General features: G+C 46.3%; 1 protein-coding gene across 5 annotated transcripts in view; it reads left to right on the forward strand.

Moving 5' to 3' along the window:
- Window positions 1–13760, forward strand: part of LOC120740009 (myosin-11-like) — a 32098-nt gene extending 18338 nt beyond the window's left edge. For 4 of the 5 annotated variants that reach the window (XM_040042077.1, XM_040042068.1, XM_040042087.1 and 1 more), the window contains 24 exons: window positions 175–244; window positions 352–512; window positions 1430–1538; window positions 1659–1790; window positions 1874–2080; window positions 2335–2472; window positions 2565–2688; window positions 3079–3250; window positions 3682–3894; window positions 4365–4509; window positions 4667–4873; window positions 5759–5863; window positions 5947–6099; window positions 6189–6437; window positions 6633–6845; window positions 6935–7147; window positions 7588–7749; window positions 7947–8075; window positions 8428–8516; window positions 8868–8991; window positions 9101–9309; window positions 9402–9510; window positions 9595–9767; window positions 11398–13760. In XM_040042077.1, the coding sequence (XP_039898011.1) occupies window positions 175–244; window positions 352–512; window positions 1430–1538; window positions 1659–1790; window positions 1874–2080; window positions 2335–2472; window positions 2565–2688; window positions 3079–3250; window positions 3682–3894; window positions 4365–4509; window positions 4667–4873; window positions 5759–5863; window positions 5947–6099; window positions 6189–6437; window positions 6633–6845; window positions 6935–7147; window positions 7588–7749; window positions 7947–8075; window positions 8428–8516; window positions 8868–8991; window positions 9101–9309; window positions 9402–9510; window positions 9595–9767; window positions 11398–11632 (3841 nt within the window). In that variant the 3' untranslated portion in view covers window positions 11633–13760. Of the gene's footprint in view, window positions 1–174; window positions 245–351; window positions 513–1429; window positions 1539–1658; window positions 1791–1873; window positions 2081–2334; window positions 2473–2564; window positions 2689–3078; window positions 3251–3681; window positions 3895–4364; window positions 4510–4666; window positions 4874–5758; window positions 5864–5946; window positions 6100–6188; window positions 6438–6632; window positions 6846–6934; window positions 7148–7587; window positions 7750–7946; window positions 8076–8427; window positions 8517–8867; window positions 8992–9100; window positions 9310–9401; window positions 9511–9594; window positions 9768–11176 lie in introns of all 5 variants that reach the window. The other variant, XM_040042102.1, reaches the window with a different exon arrangement.
- Window position 13761: the final 1 nt, after the last annotated feature.

Raw genomic sequence — 13761 nt, forward strand, 5'->3', positions numbered from 1 at the left:
AATAAAGTTTCAAGCAGATTGTGTTTGATATTAGAGTGAATTGGGACCTCATATCTTCCAATTTAGAATATTCTTTGACCGCTTTGCAGTTATACTTCGATCGATAACCCTTTTAAGGAACGAGTACTTTATGTAGTAGTAGGTTTGGTCTCACCGGTAATGTGCTGTTTGCAGGTACGAGATCCTGGCTGCCAACGCCATCCCTAAAGGCTTCATGGATGGAAAACAGGCCTGCAGTTTAATGGTGAGCTCGATGGAGTAAAACGTTTAATGCTTACAAATTTATGCTATTTGAATATTAATTTACTGTGAAAAGGAAGAAGCAGGGTTCATTCCTCTGCTCGTCTCCAGGTAAAGCACCTGGATCTGGACCCTAACTTGTATCGTATCGGTCAAAGCAAAATGTTCTTCAGGACGGGAGTTTTGGCTCAGCTGGAAGAGGAGCGAGACCTCAAACTGACTGTCGTCATCATCGCCTTCCAGGCGCAAGCAAGAGGCTTCCTGGGCCGCAAGTAGGTGGAGCATTAAGACCCAGAAGTCATTTCCTCTACTTTTCGTTGCCCATGATAGATGCAGTCATCAGGAAATAGCAGAGAAGTCCTGTTGGAAGCTTCAAGTTTGATGTTTTGCCACAATCTTTGTTTGGTTTAAAGAACAGAAGGCTCCATGCCCTAAAGCATGACCAGTTTTATTATTTGACTCTAAATGGGACCAGAATTTTTTTTAAGAAACCTTATGTCATATTAAAGAAGACTCTAAACTAGTGATTAAGATCATAAACTCATCAATTCAATTCAATTCAATTTTATTCATATAGCGCCAAATCACAACATAAGTCGCCTCAAGGCGCTTCATAGATACAGAGAAAAACCCAACAATCATATGACCCCCTATGAGCAGCACTTTGGCAACAGTGGGAAGGAAAAACTCCCCTTTAACAGGAAGAAACCTCCGGCAGAACCAGGCTCAGGGAGGGGCGGGGCCATCTGCTGTGATTGGTTGGTGTGAGAGAAGGAAGACAGGATAAAGACATGCTGTGGAAGAGAGACAGAGGTTAATAACAGATATGATTCAATGCAGAGAGGTCTGTTAACACATAGTGAGTGAGAAAGGTGACTGGAAAGGAAAAACTCAATGCATCATGGGAATCCCCCGGCAGCCTATGTCTATTGCAGCATAACTAAGGGAGGATTCAGGGTCACCTGGTCCAGCCCTAACTATATGCTTTAGCATATAGGAAAATGTTTTTCAAAGTCATAAATCCAGTGAGCAGTAGAGTCATTATCCCATAGACTTTGAAAGGCAGTGCCCCCTGCTGGCCATTAGAAAGAATACGTGTGTAGGCTGCTTCCACTTTGTCTTCTGTTATGCATCATTTCTTTACAGTCTGTGATCTCTGCAGGTCTGATTCTTCTTCATGTGTTTTCAGGGCTTTCAGCAAACGTCAGCAGCAGCTCACCGCCATGAAGGTCATCCAGAGGAACTGCGCCTGCTACCTCAAGCTCAAGAACTGGCAGTGGTGGAGGCTTTTCACTAAGGTGATTCAAACAGTTCACACCACCATCCAACCAGAGGCCATATTTGTTCTTAAATGTCTCTCAAATACATTTTTATTTAGGTCAGATGAACAAACTTTGCTTCATCTGTCTGTGGTTCAGGTCAAGCCGCTGCTGCAGGTGACCAGACAAGAGGAAGAGATGGGTCAGAAAGAGGAGGAGCTGAAGGCCGCCAAAGAGGTGGCGGCCAAAACTGAGGCTGAACTGAAGGACATTACCCAGAAGCACACCCAGGTGACACAAACTCGGGTTTTTATCTGGGTTTTATCTGAGCGTTAAGTCATTTTGAGTAAATGTTCTCGCTGTGGTGTTTATAGCTGATGGAGGAGCGGGCACAGCTGGAGTTGAAGCTTCAGGCGGAGACGGAGCTGTGCGCTGAGGCAGAGGAGATAAGGGTGCGACTGGAGGCCAAGAAGCAGGAGCTGGAGGAGGTGCTGCACGAGATGGAGGCCCGGCTGGAGGAAGAGGAGGACCGCAGTAACGCCCTGCAGCAGGAGAAGAAGGAGATGGAGCAGCAGCTACAGGTTTGTCTCGTTATCATTACAAAAACAAGACATGCAACGCTTTTTGTATCACCAATGTAAGGCACAGACACGTATGGTTAGTTTATCTTGTTGTTAATTAAAATACTATCTTTCAAGTCCAGCAAATAAGAAGAGATTACAGGTATAAACTTACTCAATGATGGATAATAACTCTGGTCTTACACTGAAAGCTTGTCCTCCTACTGCATCCTTATATTTTCTGTCCGTTAACTTTGCGTCGTCTTTTCCTGCAGCTGATGGAGGCCCACATAGCACAGGAAGAAGACGCCAAGCAGACGCTGCAGCTGGAGAAAGCAGCTGTGGAGGGAAAGGTGAAGAAGCTGGAGGAGGACATTCTGCTGATGGAGGACCAGAACAACAAGCTGCAGAAGGTATGAAGAGGCAGCTTCACGCTCTGCTCTAAGAGAGCGCTTCGTTCAGCGTGAACGCTGCACTGCACGCGCTCACATGCGTCTGTTTTTAGGAGCGAAAGCTGCTGGAGGAGAGGATGGCTGACATGAGCTCCAACCTGGCCGAGGAGGAGGAGAAGTCTAAGAATCTAACCAAACTCAAGGCCAAGCACGAGTCCATGATCTCTGACCTCGAAGGTCAGTCAGCACTTTGTCTTTGTTTGTTTGGCTCATGAGCTGAATACAAATCTGTGGTGCATGTTCAGTTTACAGCACGGTGCAGACGTTGCAGCAATCACATGTTGGACCGAGGAAATGTTTAAAGCTTTAAACCTGGGGAAGATTTCAGCTGTTACAGTAAATTTCAACTCACAGTGTGAAGTTGGAGTTAAAGGAGTTATTTCAGGAGTGATAACTGACCTTACAGTCAGTACAGAGAGCAAATGTCTCTTTATTGCATTACATCATATTTCATCTCAAGATTAAAATAATATGACAACCCGAATATCAAGTATTTCATTCTGCTGCTTTAGTATGGAGTAACTCGTGTCTGTAACATCTAAAGAAATTTGGTTTTTTTGTGTCCAGTGCGTCTGAAGAAGGAAGAGAAGAGTCGCCAAGATGTGGAAAAGGCGAAGAGGAAGGTGGAGGCGGAGCTTGCTGAACTGCACGAGCAGCACGCCGACCTGCAGGCGCAGTTAGCTGAGCTGCGGGCCCAGCTCGCTGCCAAGGAGGAGGAGCTGCAGGCCACACAGGAGCGGTGAGAAGGACTAACATGAACAGATGATGCATTATGAATGCTGAAGATGTCCTGACAGGTGGAAGCTTGAAGCGAGGCCATCAAACATGGCTTGATATGATCCAGGAGGGAACCAGTGCATCCAGTTTTGAACTTTATGAATGTAGCTGTTTGGAGAACTTAATCGTACCAGGTCAGATGATCTAAAGGGGAAGTGTTTGTGTTTTATTAGCATAAACTTGAAAAGAGACATCATGAATTATGTGGCTAAGCACATACAAAGGAAATCAAATGGGTCTCAAAAATGATCCCTGTGGCACACCATGCCCAAGAGATGCAGATACAGAGTTGTTTAAATTCTCTCCTATTTGAACAGTGTGAATGAAACCATATAAAACTGTGACATTTCTCCAACCTTCATGATTTCCTTTCCAACAAATTTGTGTCCACAGCCTGGAGGAGGAGAGCAGTCAGCGTGGGGCGGCGGTGAAACGCATTCGGGAGTTGGAGGCTTTGCTCTCAGAGCTGCAGGAGGATTTAGAGGCTGAACGGGCGGCGAGAGGGAAGGCTGAGGCAGCGCGACGGGACCTCGGGGAGGAGCTTAATGCTCTACGTACCGAGCTGGAGGACAGTCTGGACACGACTGCTGCCCAGCAGGAATTACGGTCCGTGTCGTCCATATACATCCTCGAAATGAACCACATAATTTGATAAGCAAGCTCATTTTTCCATTATTCATATTCTGTAGGACAAAATTAATGAATCACAAATTGAATGTTTTTCATTTAATTTTACTTTTAGCATGAGACTAGCCCTAATCTGTGTCTGTGAAAATATATATATACAGCAATTCTTCATCCCTGGAATTAGATAATCCAAAGAAAGATACCCAAAAGATGAGGAAATTGGTCCGGCGTTTAAAAATTGCTTATATTTTATCCAGTTACATAAGAATGAGCTTCAGAGCAGGTGTTTCTGCACAGGTATCGGTTAAACATCCATAACAGTTAATGGGACACAAATCTGAAACGTTGCAGTAAATAAGAGTATCATCTGCATAGAAGAGCAGCTTTTAAGTTGTTTTAATCAGGCCTCTGCACCATCTTACCAGATGTTTTGTGTTTATGGTTGGCAGGGCGAAACGTGAGCAGGAAGTGGCCATGTTGAAGAGAGCCATGGAGGAAGAGGGGCGGAGCCATGAGGCCCAAATCCAGGAACTGAGACAGAAACACAGTCAGGCTGTGGAGGAGCTGAATGAGCACCTGGAGCAGGCCAAGCGGGTCAGTTCACCAAAATCAGACACTTTCATTCATCCGAGGTGCAGATATACTTTTGTTTAATATGAGGTACATATAACTAATGGACTGGCACGTCCTTATAAGAACAGTGAGACAGATGGATATTTTCACTCATTCAGCATCTGTTCCTTCTGTCCAGGTAAGAGCTGGTCTTGAGAAAGCCAAGCAAGGTCTGGAGAAGGAGTCAGCAGACCTGAGTGCTGACCTGCGTTCCCTCACCAGCGCCAAACAGGACGTTGAGCACAAAAAGAAGAAGTTGGAGGGTCAGCTGAATGATCTAAATTCTCGCTTCAATGAGAGCGAGCGGCAGAAGAACGAGCTGTCGGAGCGAGTCTCAAAGATGACGGTGAGCCATACAAACAATGGCAGAAGTGAGTCAGATAGGAAGATATCAGTCGGCTATTTATAATTACAAGTTGGCTTTTTTTCTACTCTTTTCCATCTTCATGTTTTAATTCTGAGATTTCTCCAAATTAGCTTTGAATGACTGAGAGTACAAGTCCCCGAGTCTGTCCTCTGAAACAAGCTCGTCACCTTCCTTTAAAGGCCACTGTCCTCTGATTAGCTACCAGTTTGCTTTACTTACACAAACGCAGTCAATAAATGGGAAGCTCCGCCTCCTATGAGGAGTGACTGTGGGTGTTTCTTATGACCATATAAGGAAATCAGTGGCAATCTGACATAAAAGTGCCTGAAACATAATTCAAATATTGACCTAAATCATAATAGTTCCTCTTTAAATGTGATTAAGTAACTAATTGGAAATGTTTTAGATCCTAATTACAGATAAATGAGAAACTAGTACATCTAAAATGCACAAATCAACAAATATTGATTTATAAACTGGTTATTAAAGCAAAGATGAAGCATTGTAAACAAACATATTTAGAAGTCAAAGAATATTTTGAGGTAGAAATAAATTATAGTTACCAACAAGTCTCTGGGTTTAAAGGATAAAGGCTCATCAGGAGGACAGTACGTGAACAGAGTTTTAAATATCCAGGCTGTGTTTGTGTTAGCTGGTTCAACAAGACCTAAACTCCAATCAGAGATAAAGAGGTTGGCAGCAGTAGCTGTAAGCTTTCTCAGTTAACTTTAAACTTTCTGCTTCTTCTACTTAAAGAGAACAAATGGATCTTCATGAAAAGTCACACTCAGATTTAAAGAGACACGCATCTGCGCTTGACTTTAGCCTTTGTGTTTACAGTTCTCGTCTCTTCTTCTCTGTTAGTTGGAGCTGGACAGCGTGACGGGTCTGCTGAACGAGGCCGAGGGAAAGAACATCAAGCTGGGTAAAGACGTCTCCAGCCTGTCCTCTCAGCTGCACGACGCACAGGTGAGGAGCACCCTGACTGCTAAATGCTGTGATGCATGAAGCCAGGTTTCTAAACAGCGTCCTCCTCCCCCCAACTCTTTCAGGAGCTGCTGTCAGAGGAGACGCGTCAGAAGCTGAATCTGTCTGGGCGTCTGCGCCAGATGGAGGACGACAGGAACAGCCTCATGGAGCAGCTGGAGGAGGAGACTGAGGTCAAACGGGCCGTGGAGAGGCAGGTGTCCAGCCTCAACATGCAGGTCAGCTCTGCTCCGGGTCTGGGATTTTTCCGAATGTTTGAGTTTATCCTCTCTCACACTGAAGTTCTCATTCTTCTGACTTTTCTCAGCTGTCCGACTACAAGAAGAAGCTGGACGAGATGTCGGGGACGGTGGAGCTGCTGGAGGAAGGGAAGAAGCGTCTGCAGCGTGAGCTGGAGGCGACCAACACAGAGTACGAGGAGAAGGCCTCCGCATACGACAAGCTGGAGAAGAGCCGGAGCCGGCTGCAGCAGGAGCTGGAGGACGTCCTCATGGACCTGGACAGCCAGCGGCAGCTCGTCTCCAACCTGGAGAAGAAGCAGAAGAAGTTCGATCAGGTCTGGCAGCTCCACAATGGCTGCTTCAGTTACCTACCCACTGATCAGTTTTTCAGATTTTCCAGTTTTGTTTCCACACGTATTAAAGACGGGAGAGTTTGTCCCAGGAACCAGATGTTCCACAAAAGCTTCTCTCAGTGCTTTTTTTTGAGCCTGCAATGATCTGTGATCTCTAATGTCCTCCATGTCCATCAGATGCTGGCCGAGGAGCGCACTGTGTCCTGCAAGTATGCGGAGGAGCGGGATCGAGCGGAGGCAGAGGTGCGGGACAAGGAGACAAAGGTGCTGGCTCTTACCCGAGGGCTGGAAGAAAGCCACGAGGCTCTGGAGGAGGCGGAGAAGACGGTGAAGGCGCTCCGAGCCGAGATGGAAGATCTCATCAGCTCCAAGGACGACGTGGGAAAGAATGTAAAACACTGAACCTGGACACGAGCGACTCCTACTATCCGTGGTCAGTATTTCCGATGAAGGTGGATGTGTTTCTGGTTATATTTCAGGTGCATGACCTGGAGAAGGCGAAGCGCGGCCTGGAGGCCATCGTGGAGGAGATGAGGACGCAGATGGAGGAGCTGGAGGACGAGCTGCAGGTGGCCGAGGATGCCAAGCTGCGTCTGGAGGTCAACAGTCAGGCTCTGAAAGCTCAGCATGAGAGGGAGCTGCAGGCCCGCGATGAGCTGGGAGAGGAGAAGAGGAAGCAGCTCCTGAAACAGGTCGGGAAACCTCGCCACCGCTGCTTTTTACTTCATCTCATTTTGTAAACACTCGCACCTCGTCACAGTTTTAGAATTTATCATCATAATTTAGGTCCTTTAAGAGTTGAGAAGGAGAAGAAGTTTGAATTCTCTGAACTGGCTTCCTCCTTAAACTCGATGATGTTTCTCCACTTTGAGGTCTTCCTGCTTTTTGCTTTAGTGGTGCAGACTTCTCTCTCCCGAATACTGTGAGGTTTATCTGTTTCCTTATCTGGAGAAATAGACCTGGTGGGATGGAGACTGCAGGTAGTGGTTTAGAAAGATTCTGATCCGCTATCATTGATGTAACAGTAAGAACAAAACTGGCCAGTGCGCTTACTGAGAACATTTCTAAGCACATGTTAGGAAAAAAGCGCGAGTTTTCAGACAGCTAATGTTTTCCTCTCGGCGTCCGTCAGGTCCGAGAGCTGGAGTCAGAGCTGGAGGAGGAGAAGAAGCAGCGAAGTCAGGCTTCAGCCGGGAAGAAGAAGCTGGAGGGGGAGCTGAAGGACGCGGAGGATCAGCTGGAGGCCAGCAGCAGGGGGCGTGACGAGGCGCTCAAACAGCTCCGCAAAATCCAGGTCAGCAAACTCTTTTATTGACTTCTTATTTCTTTGAACTCGTCGTTTCTGAAGCCGAGTTGTCCTAACAAAGTCCTAAACATAACCACGTTTGATGTATTTTCACATTTTGCCTGAGCAGGTTGGGTAACTATAAGAGCTGAAGTATTTAGAAACCAGTTCAAAACCCCACATGAGCCTCCTTGCTCTCCTCACAGGGCCAGATGAAAGATCTCCAGAGGGAGCTGGAGGACTCCCGTGCAGCCCAGAAGGAGGTCCTTGCCTCAGCCAGAGAGTCTGAGCGCAGGTCCAAGGCCATGGAGGCCGACATCATGCATCTGAATGAGGTAAGGCCGTAGGAGCTGCCTGCTCTAAACGTTGAATTTTTAGTCTTTAGTTTGTATGAAATCACAGAGAGGTGGATCGACCCAATATGGCCACCTGAGGAGGGGCGGTCAGAAGAAATGTGGTTTAAAGGGCGTGCCTGGAGAGCTAAAGCTGATTTTTATACAGCGAGTTCAATCAGTCAGACGCAGATACTCATTATCGTTATGCGATTAATCACACCAGTCCACAGAATCCGTTTCTTCCAAGTGTTTTTTAGCACTTTTTGGAACGATAAAGGTTTCAGGCTTCACCAGCATTGCACAGGTTGTCCTCTGGAAATCGTTTCTTACACTGCTGTCTCCATCTGTCCAGGCGTTGGCAGCTGCCGAGAGAGCTCGTAAGCAGGCGGAGACGGAGAGAGACGAGCTGTCAGAGGAACTGGCCAGTAACTCATCTGGAAAGTAGGTGTCTTACATTATTGATGCATTTAAAATGAGGAGCATGAGTCTCGTCAAGCTTCAACTTCACTTCCTGGAATTTCAGTCTTTACTTTGGGACGGGAAAAACCCAAGAGATCAATAAATTCACTGGAATTTGTCATCTAGGGATCATTAACATCCACTAAAGGTCGTCCCAGCTGGCTGTCACTGAGATTTTAAGGTTAAATGAAAACATTTCTGAATGTAAATGAATTAATCAGGAATCGGCAAGTACACTGATCATGTTTTTAGATTTAGTTAAATATCTGAGTAATTTATATCTCTAGTCTTCTGATGGCGAAATCAAACTCTGACTTGAATGTCCTCGCTCAGGTCACTGCTGTCCGATGAAAAACGTCGTCTGGAGACGAAGATCAGCCAGTTGGAGGAGGAGCTGGAGGAGGAGCAGGCCAACATGGAGGGCCTCAACGACCGGCTGAGGAAGAGCCAGCAGCTGGTAGGTTCATGATCGTCTCTAATCTCATTTCATTACAGCAGGCCTGACCAGTGAAGCTGATGCTCAAGTTCAGTTCCTCTAACAGCCACTGAAACTGATTTTCCTACAGGTGGATCAGCTCGGAGCAGAGCTGGCCACGGAGAGGTCTTCTGCTCAGAGCAGGGAGGGATCCAGGCAGCAGCTGGAGAGGCAGAACCGAGAGCTGAAGGCCAAGCTGCAGGAGCTGGAGGACCAGGGCCGCTCCAAACTCAAGTCCTCCATCACTGCTCTGGAGGCCAAACTCCGAGAGGCCGAGGAGCAGCTGGAGGTGGAGAGCAGGTGAGGGCGCACGGTGGGAAGAGGAGTGTCGATCCCAAACTCAACATGTGCCGAGCACTGAGGAGATGATTTTGTGCCACTTTGTTGTGCAGAGAGCGGCAGGCCAACGCTAAGAATCTGCGCCAGAAAGAGAAGAAACTGAAAGATTTAACGATCCAGATGGAGGACGAGAGGAAGCAGGCGCAGCAGTACAAAGATCAGGTGACGCAAGATCAAAGGATGAATGACAGTTCAGAGTTTTGCTCATTTACAAACTGTAAATAAAACCGTGTCTGCCCCCTGCAGGTGGAGAAGAGCAACGTGCGGGTGAAGCAGCTGAAGCATCAGCTGGAGGAAGCAGAGGAGGAGGCGCAGCGCGTGGTGGCAGCCCGCAGGAAGCTGCAGAGGGAGCTGGAAGAGGCGACAGAGTCCAACGACGCCCTGAACAGAGAGGTTGCTTCGCTCAGGAGCAAACTCAGGTAACGAAGGTCTCGAGCACAGAGACGTTCGATAAATACGTCACACCCACCGCGAAGCAAAACTAGAACAATGTGAGCAAAGGTCACCTCAGCGCCTTTTCTGCTCTGAAGTTTGAAACAAGACAAATGACAATTGTTTCCTCTCGTATCTGCTGTTCCACAGTAGGCGGGCATAATAAGCATTGCTGCATTTTCTTATCGTGCGATGAGTACACACCAATCAGGCGTGACATCATAAACACCTGTTTGATATTGCGTTGGTCGCCTTTTCCTGCCAAAACAGCCCTGAGGCTGTGCTGTGGTAGCTGCACCATCAACACAGTCCTGTAAGCTCTGAGGCGGGGCCTTCATGGAGCAGACGTCTTTGTCCAGCACATCCCACAAACCCTCGATTGGATTGAGATCTGGGGAATTCGATGGCCAGGTCAACACCTCAAACCATTCCTGAACCATTTCTGCAGCTTTAGCCTGCTGAGAGAGACCACAGCCCTCAGGGAGCATCGCCTCCATGAAAGGCTGTACATGGTCTGCAACGATGCTTCAGTAGGTGTAACATCCACGCGGATGCTAGGGCTCCATGTTCTGGTCTGCAGCTCTGCAAAAAGGACAAGATGTTCACCTGCTCTCTGATATATCCCGCCCACTAACAGCTGGCGCCATGAAGAGAATCAGTGTTACTCCTCTCACCTGTGTGTGGTCATAACGTTGTGCCTGATCAGTGTATGAACAGCAATCCCTCAGTTACTGTTTTGTCCTCTCTTGAATCTGAATGTCGTCACAGAGAGAGGATCTCGCTAATATGGTCACACGGCACAGAAGCCCCGCCTACCTTCTGGTTAAACCTAGTCTTTAAGATAGACAGCCAATCAGAAGAAAGGTGGAGGAGAGTTCGTAACAGACAAATTTGGACGCATTAGCTACTCTAGCAGAAAAACTACCTGTCGAGGTGTAGTCAATAAAATCTTCCTGTTTAGGTGGAGATGCCAAAAGTTACTTGACCAAATTAAATGCTGGAAACTAGTTGGTTAGATTTGGTAAGTTAATAACTCTGCTTTAAAACACTGGTGGAGTCACCACAGCAGGTACGCCAACTAGTTTTTTTTCACTGGATGCCCCAAACAGATGTGTGTCCTCCGGGTGTTAAGGTGGGGCTCTTTGGTTAATCCTGCGCTCTGACAGGCTGGAAGCATCGGCTCCCTCTCAGTAACCAATCAGAGCTCAGCTTTAACAGGACGCTTCCCTCATAAATGAGCCTCAGTGACAGTCTCCACAAATCAAAGTGTTTTGTTGTTGAATGTATCGAACGCTCTCGTGTAGCGGCTGAGCGTCGAAGACGAGCTCACTTGTGATTTTAAATTTCCTTTTCCTCCTTTCATGTCTCGCTGCTCTTGTTTCACGCTCGTCTTCAGGCGCCTCTGATCTGCAAACTCAAAGCCTTCTGGGAATGTTCTCCTCTTCCTCAGCGGGCTTTTTCCCCCCTCACTGCTCTGCCTCCAGTTTACTCCTGCTTCAGGATTTCAGGCCCTACCTCTTAATTATTTTGCTTTGCAGAAAGCCATTTCCTCTTCCTCTGCCGCCTTTCCTCTCTTTCTGACCCTCCTCTTCCTCCCGATGTGTCGGGTGTTCCCAGGCGTGGCAGCAGCGGTGCTGGTGGGGAGATGTTGTACAGCAGCTCCACTCCTCGCAGCAGTGGTGGCGGCAGCATGAGGAGTTTGGGGCTCGGAGGGAGCATCAACCGGAGGAGCAACATCAAAGAGAACTCGGTGGAGCTGCACGAGGAAGAGCCTCCCTCACCTTCCTCACCCGCCCGCACCCCACCTCTGGAGCCCCGTGCCGAGGTCTACACCTGCTCCCCCAACGAGTAGACGACCAGGAGCAGATAAAGAAGTGTTTTAGGAAACAACCAAGCGTAGAGTCACAGGAGGAGCTGGATATTTAATCAATATATGGATTTGTGTTTGAAGCAAATAGTTTTGTTTTTAAGTTATTCCAAACACACTGAGGGACAAACTGTGGACGGACCAAATTTATCCCCAACAAAACAAAACAAAACAAAAAAAAAAAAGTCATTTAATAGCCTGAAGCTACAATTTAATGTCCCAAATATTAGAAATATTAGCGCAAGTATTTCATACTTCATCCATACAATGCTACCAACCTGTTAGTCTGATCATTTATTTATTTGTTAATTATTCTGACACTAAAAGTCAGTAAAATGTTATTTTACGAGCAAAAACTCTCCAAATGTTCCACTTTCACTTCCTCAGTGTGAGAATTTGTTTTACTGTCACATCTGAGAGCATTTTAAAGCCTCTGTGCCTACGCTTTTACATTTTATACATAATCTGTTTCTATAGGAAATAATCTGTGAGATTTGAGACCAATTTAATTTATGATTCTTTGTGGATGAATTTCCCTTCTTTTGTTGTTCCATAAATATGCACATATCTCCAATGTAATGTAAAACACCACAGTAAGGTTCCTAAATTCACCCAAGAACTCTTAAAGCTGATTTTAATGAGTTTCAGATTTTGGGTCCCATTATCCCCCCAAAGCTGCAGCTCCATTAGTCCCTCTAATCCACTGCCGCTCTAGTTTATAGAAATATAGAAATTAATTTCATTGAATTTGTAAAATTTAATTGGCATCTTCTGTCCAAATAACCTCCCACCACATGCTGGAGTTAAAAACAAACAACATGAACTTCAGTTCCAGAGCTCCACAAATATCTGCAGCTTTGCATCTGAGCCTGTTCATCCCTGTCCTGACAGCAGCTCCACAGGAGAAGAATTATTAATAATTAACTGGTGGAAAACATTTAAATCTTCTCACTGTTCCAGCAGTCTACGCTCATATAGGGTTTCTAATAATGAGATGATTATGTACAAGAGTCCCTGTGAGCCCAGAGCTCCGGCTGCTCTAAACGCTGTTTATCACAGTTTGCTCATCTCAGGCACACAAGCCACACACACCTGCTGATGGGCAGCCAATCAGAAGATAGGTGGACAAATGGGACATGAATCATGCAAAGCTCCTCAGGTGGAGTCTAAGAATCATAACGTGGAGACAAACATGAGCAGGATGTGTCTACAGTGCAACACTGCAGCAGTTTTCAGACCAACAAAGAAGGTTTAAGATGAATAAATTAGCTCAATAGTTCTCCTTTAAAGTGCTGTTAGGAGCATTCTAACCAGCAGATGGCAGCATCACCCTTTATTAAAGGTCTACTCAGCCAATCAGATGCAGTGAAACTGCACAAACCCAAAAACCAAACCTAGCAGTTTTGGATTATCTTCATTTTCATTTACAGTAAACTGTACAACAGGTGGATAAAAGCAGTTTTTAAAACCATCTGTGTACCTGTGGGGAGGATCCTGGCTTCACAATGTCAAACTGAATAAAGCGAGGTTCAGACAACAGCTGAAGAGCTGCCAGCTCCAGTCCTGCTGTCACACTTTAACAATCTGCGCTGCTTTAACACACAGGAGGAATTTAGGCTGCAGACTTTAGATGAACATTTGCCGTTTCAGCTTTTGTTACGTGGAGTGTTATTAAGCTAAATAACTCTTATATAAGAAGTCGGCCTTGCTCGCCTCGGTTTGTGTCATCAGTGTGATTTTCCTGTCAAAATATTACCTGTAGATCTCTTGTTTTGTCTAAACAACCTTCTGGCTTTGCCAGGATTCGGGAGATCATATGCAACTCTTCAGCGCACAAACTGAGGCGATCCTTTCTGGACTTCCTTTGAGGGTTTCAGGAATATTTAGAGAAAATCTGTATGTATCCAACCGGGTCCACATTCATTCCTGACACACTTGGTTTTAAATCTCACAGATACGAACGCCAAGGCTCAAAGCCCCACACACTTGGCGAAGGGTGAAGCAGGAGTCTGCGCTCTGTAAACCACAGAAATGATGTCAGACTGAAACCAAACTCTTACAAATGTTTTCTGTTTCCACTTCCTGTGATAAATAAAAATGAAAAAGGACAATCC

The sequence above is a fragment of the Simochromis diagramma genome, unplaced genomic scaffold (assembly GCF_900408965.1).
Source record: "Simochromis diagramma unplaced genomic scaffold, fSimDia1.1 OVJJ01000321.1, whole genome shotgun sequence".
NCBI lineage: Eukaryota > Metazoa > Chordata > Actinopteri > Cichliformes > Cichlidae > Simochromis > Simochromis diagramma.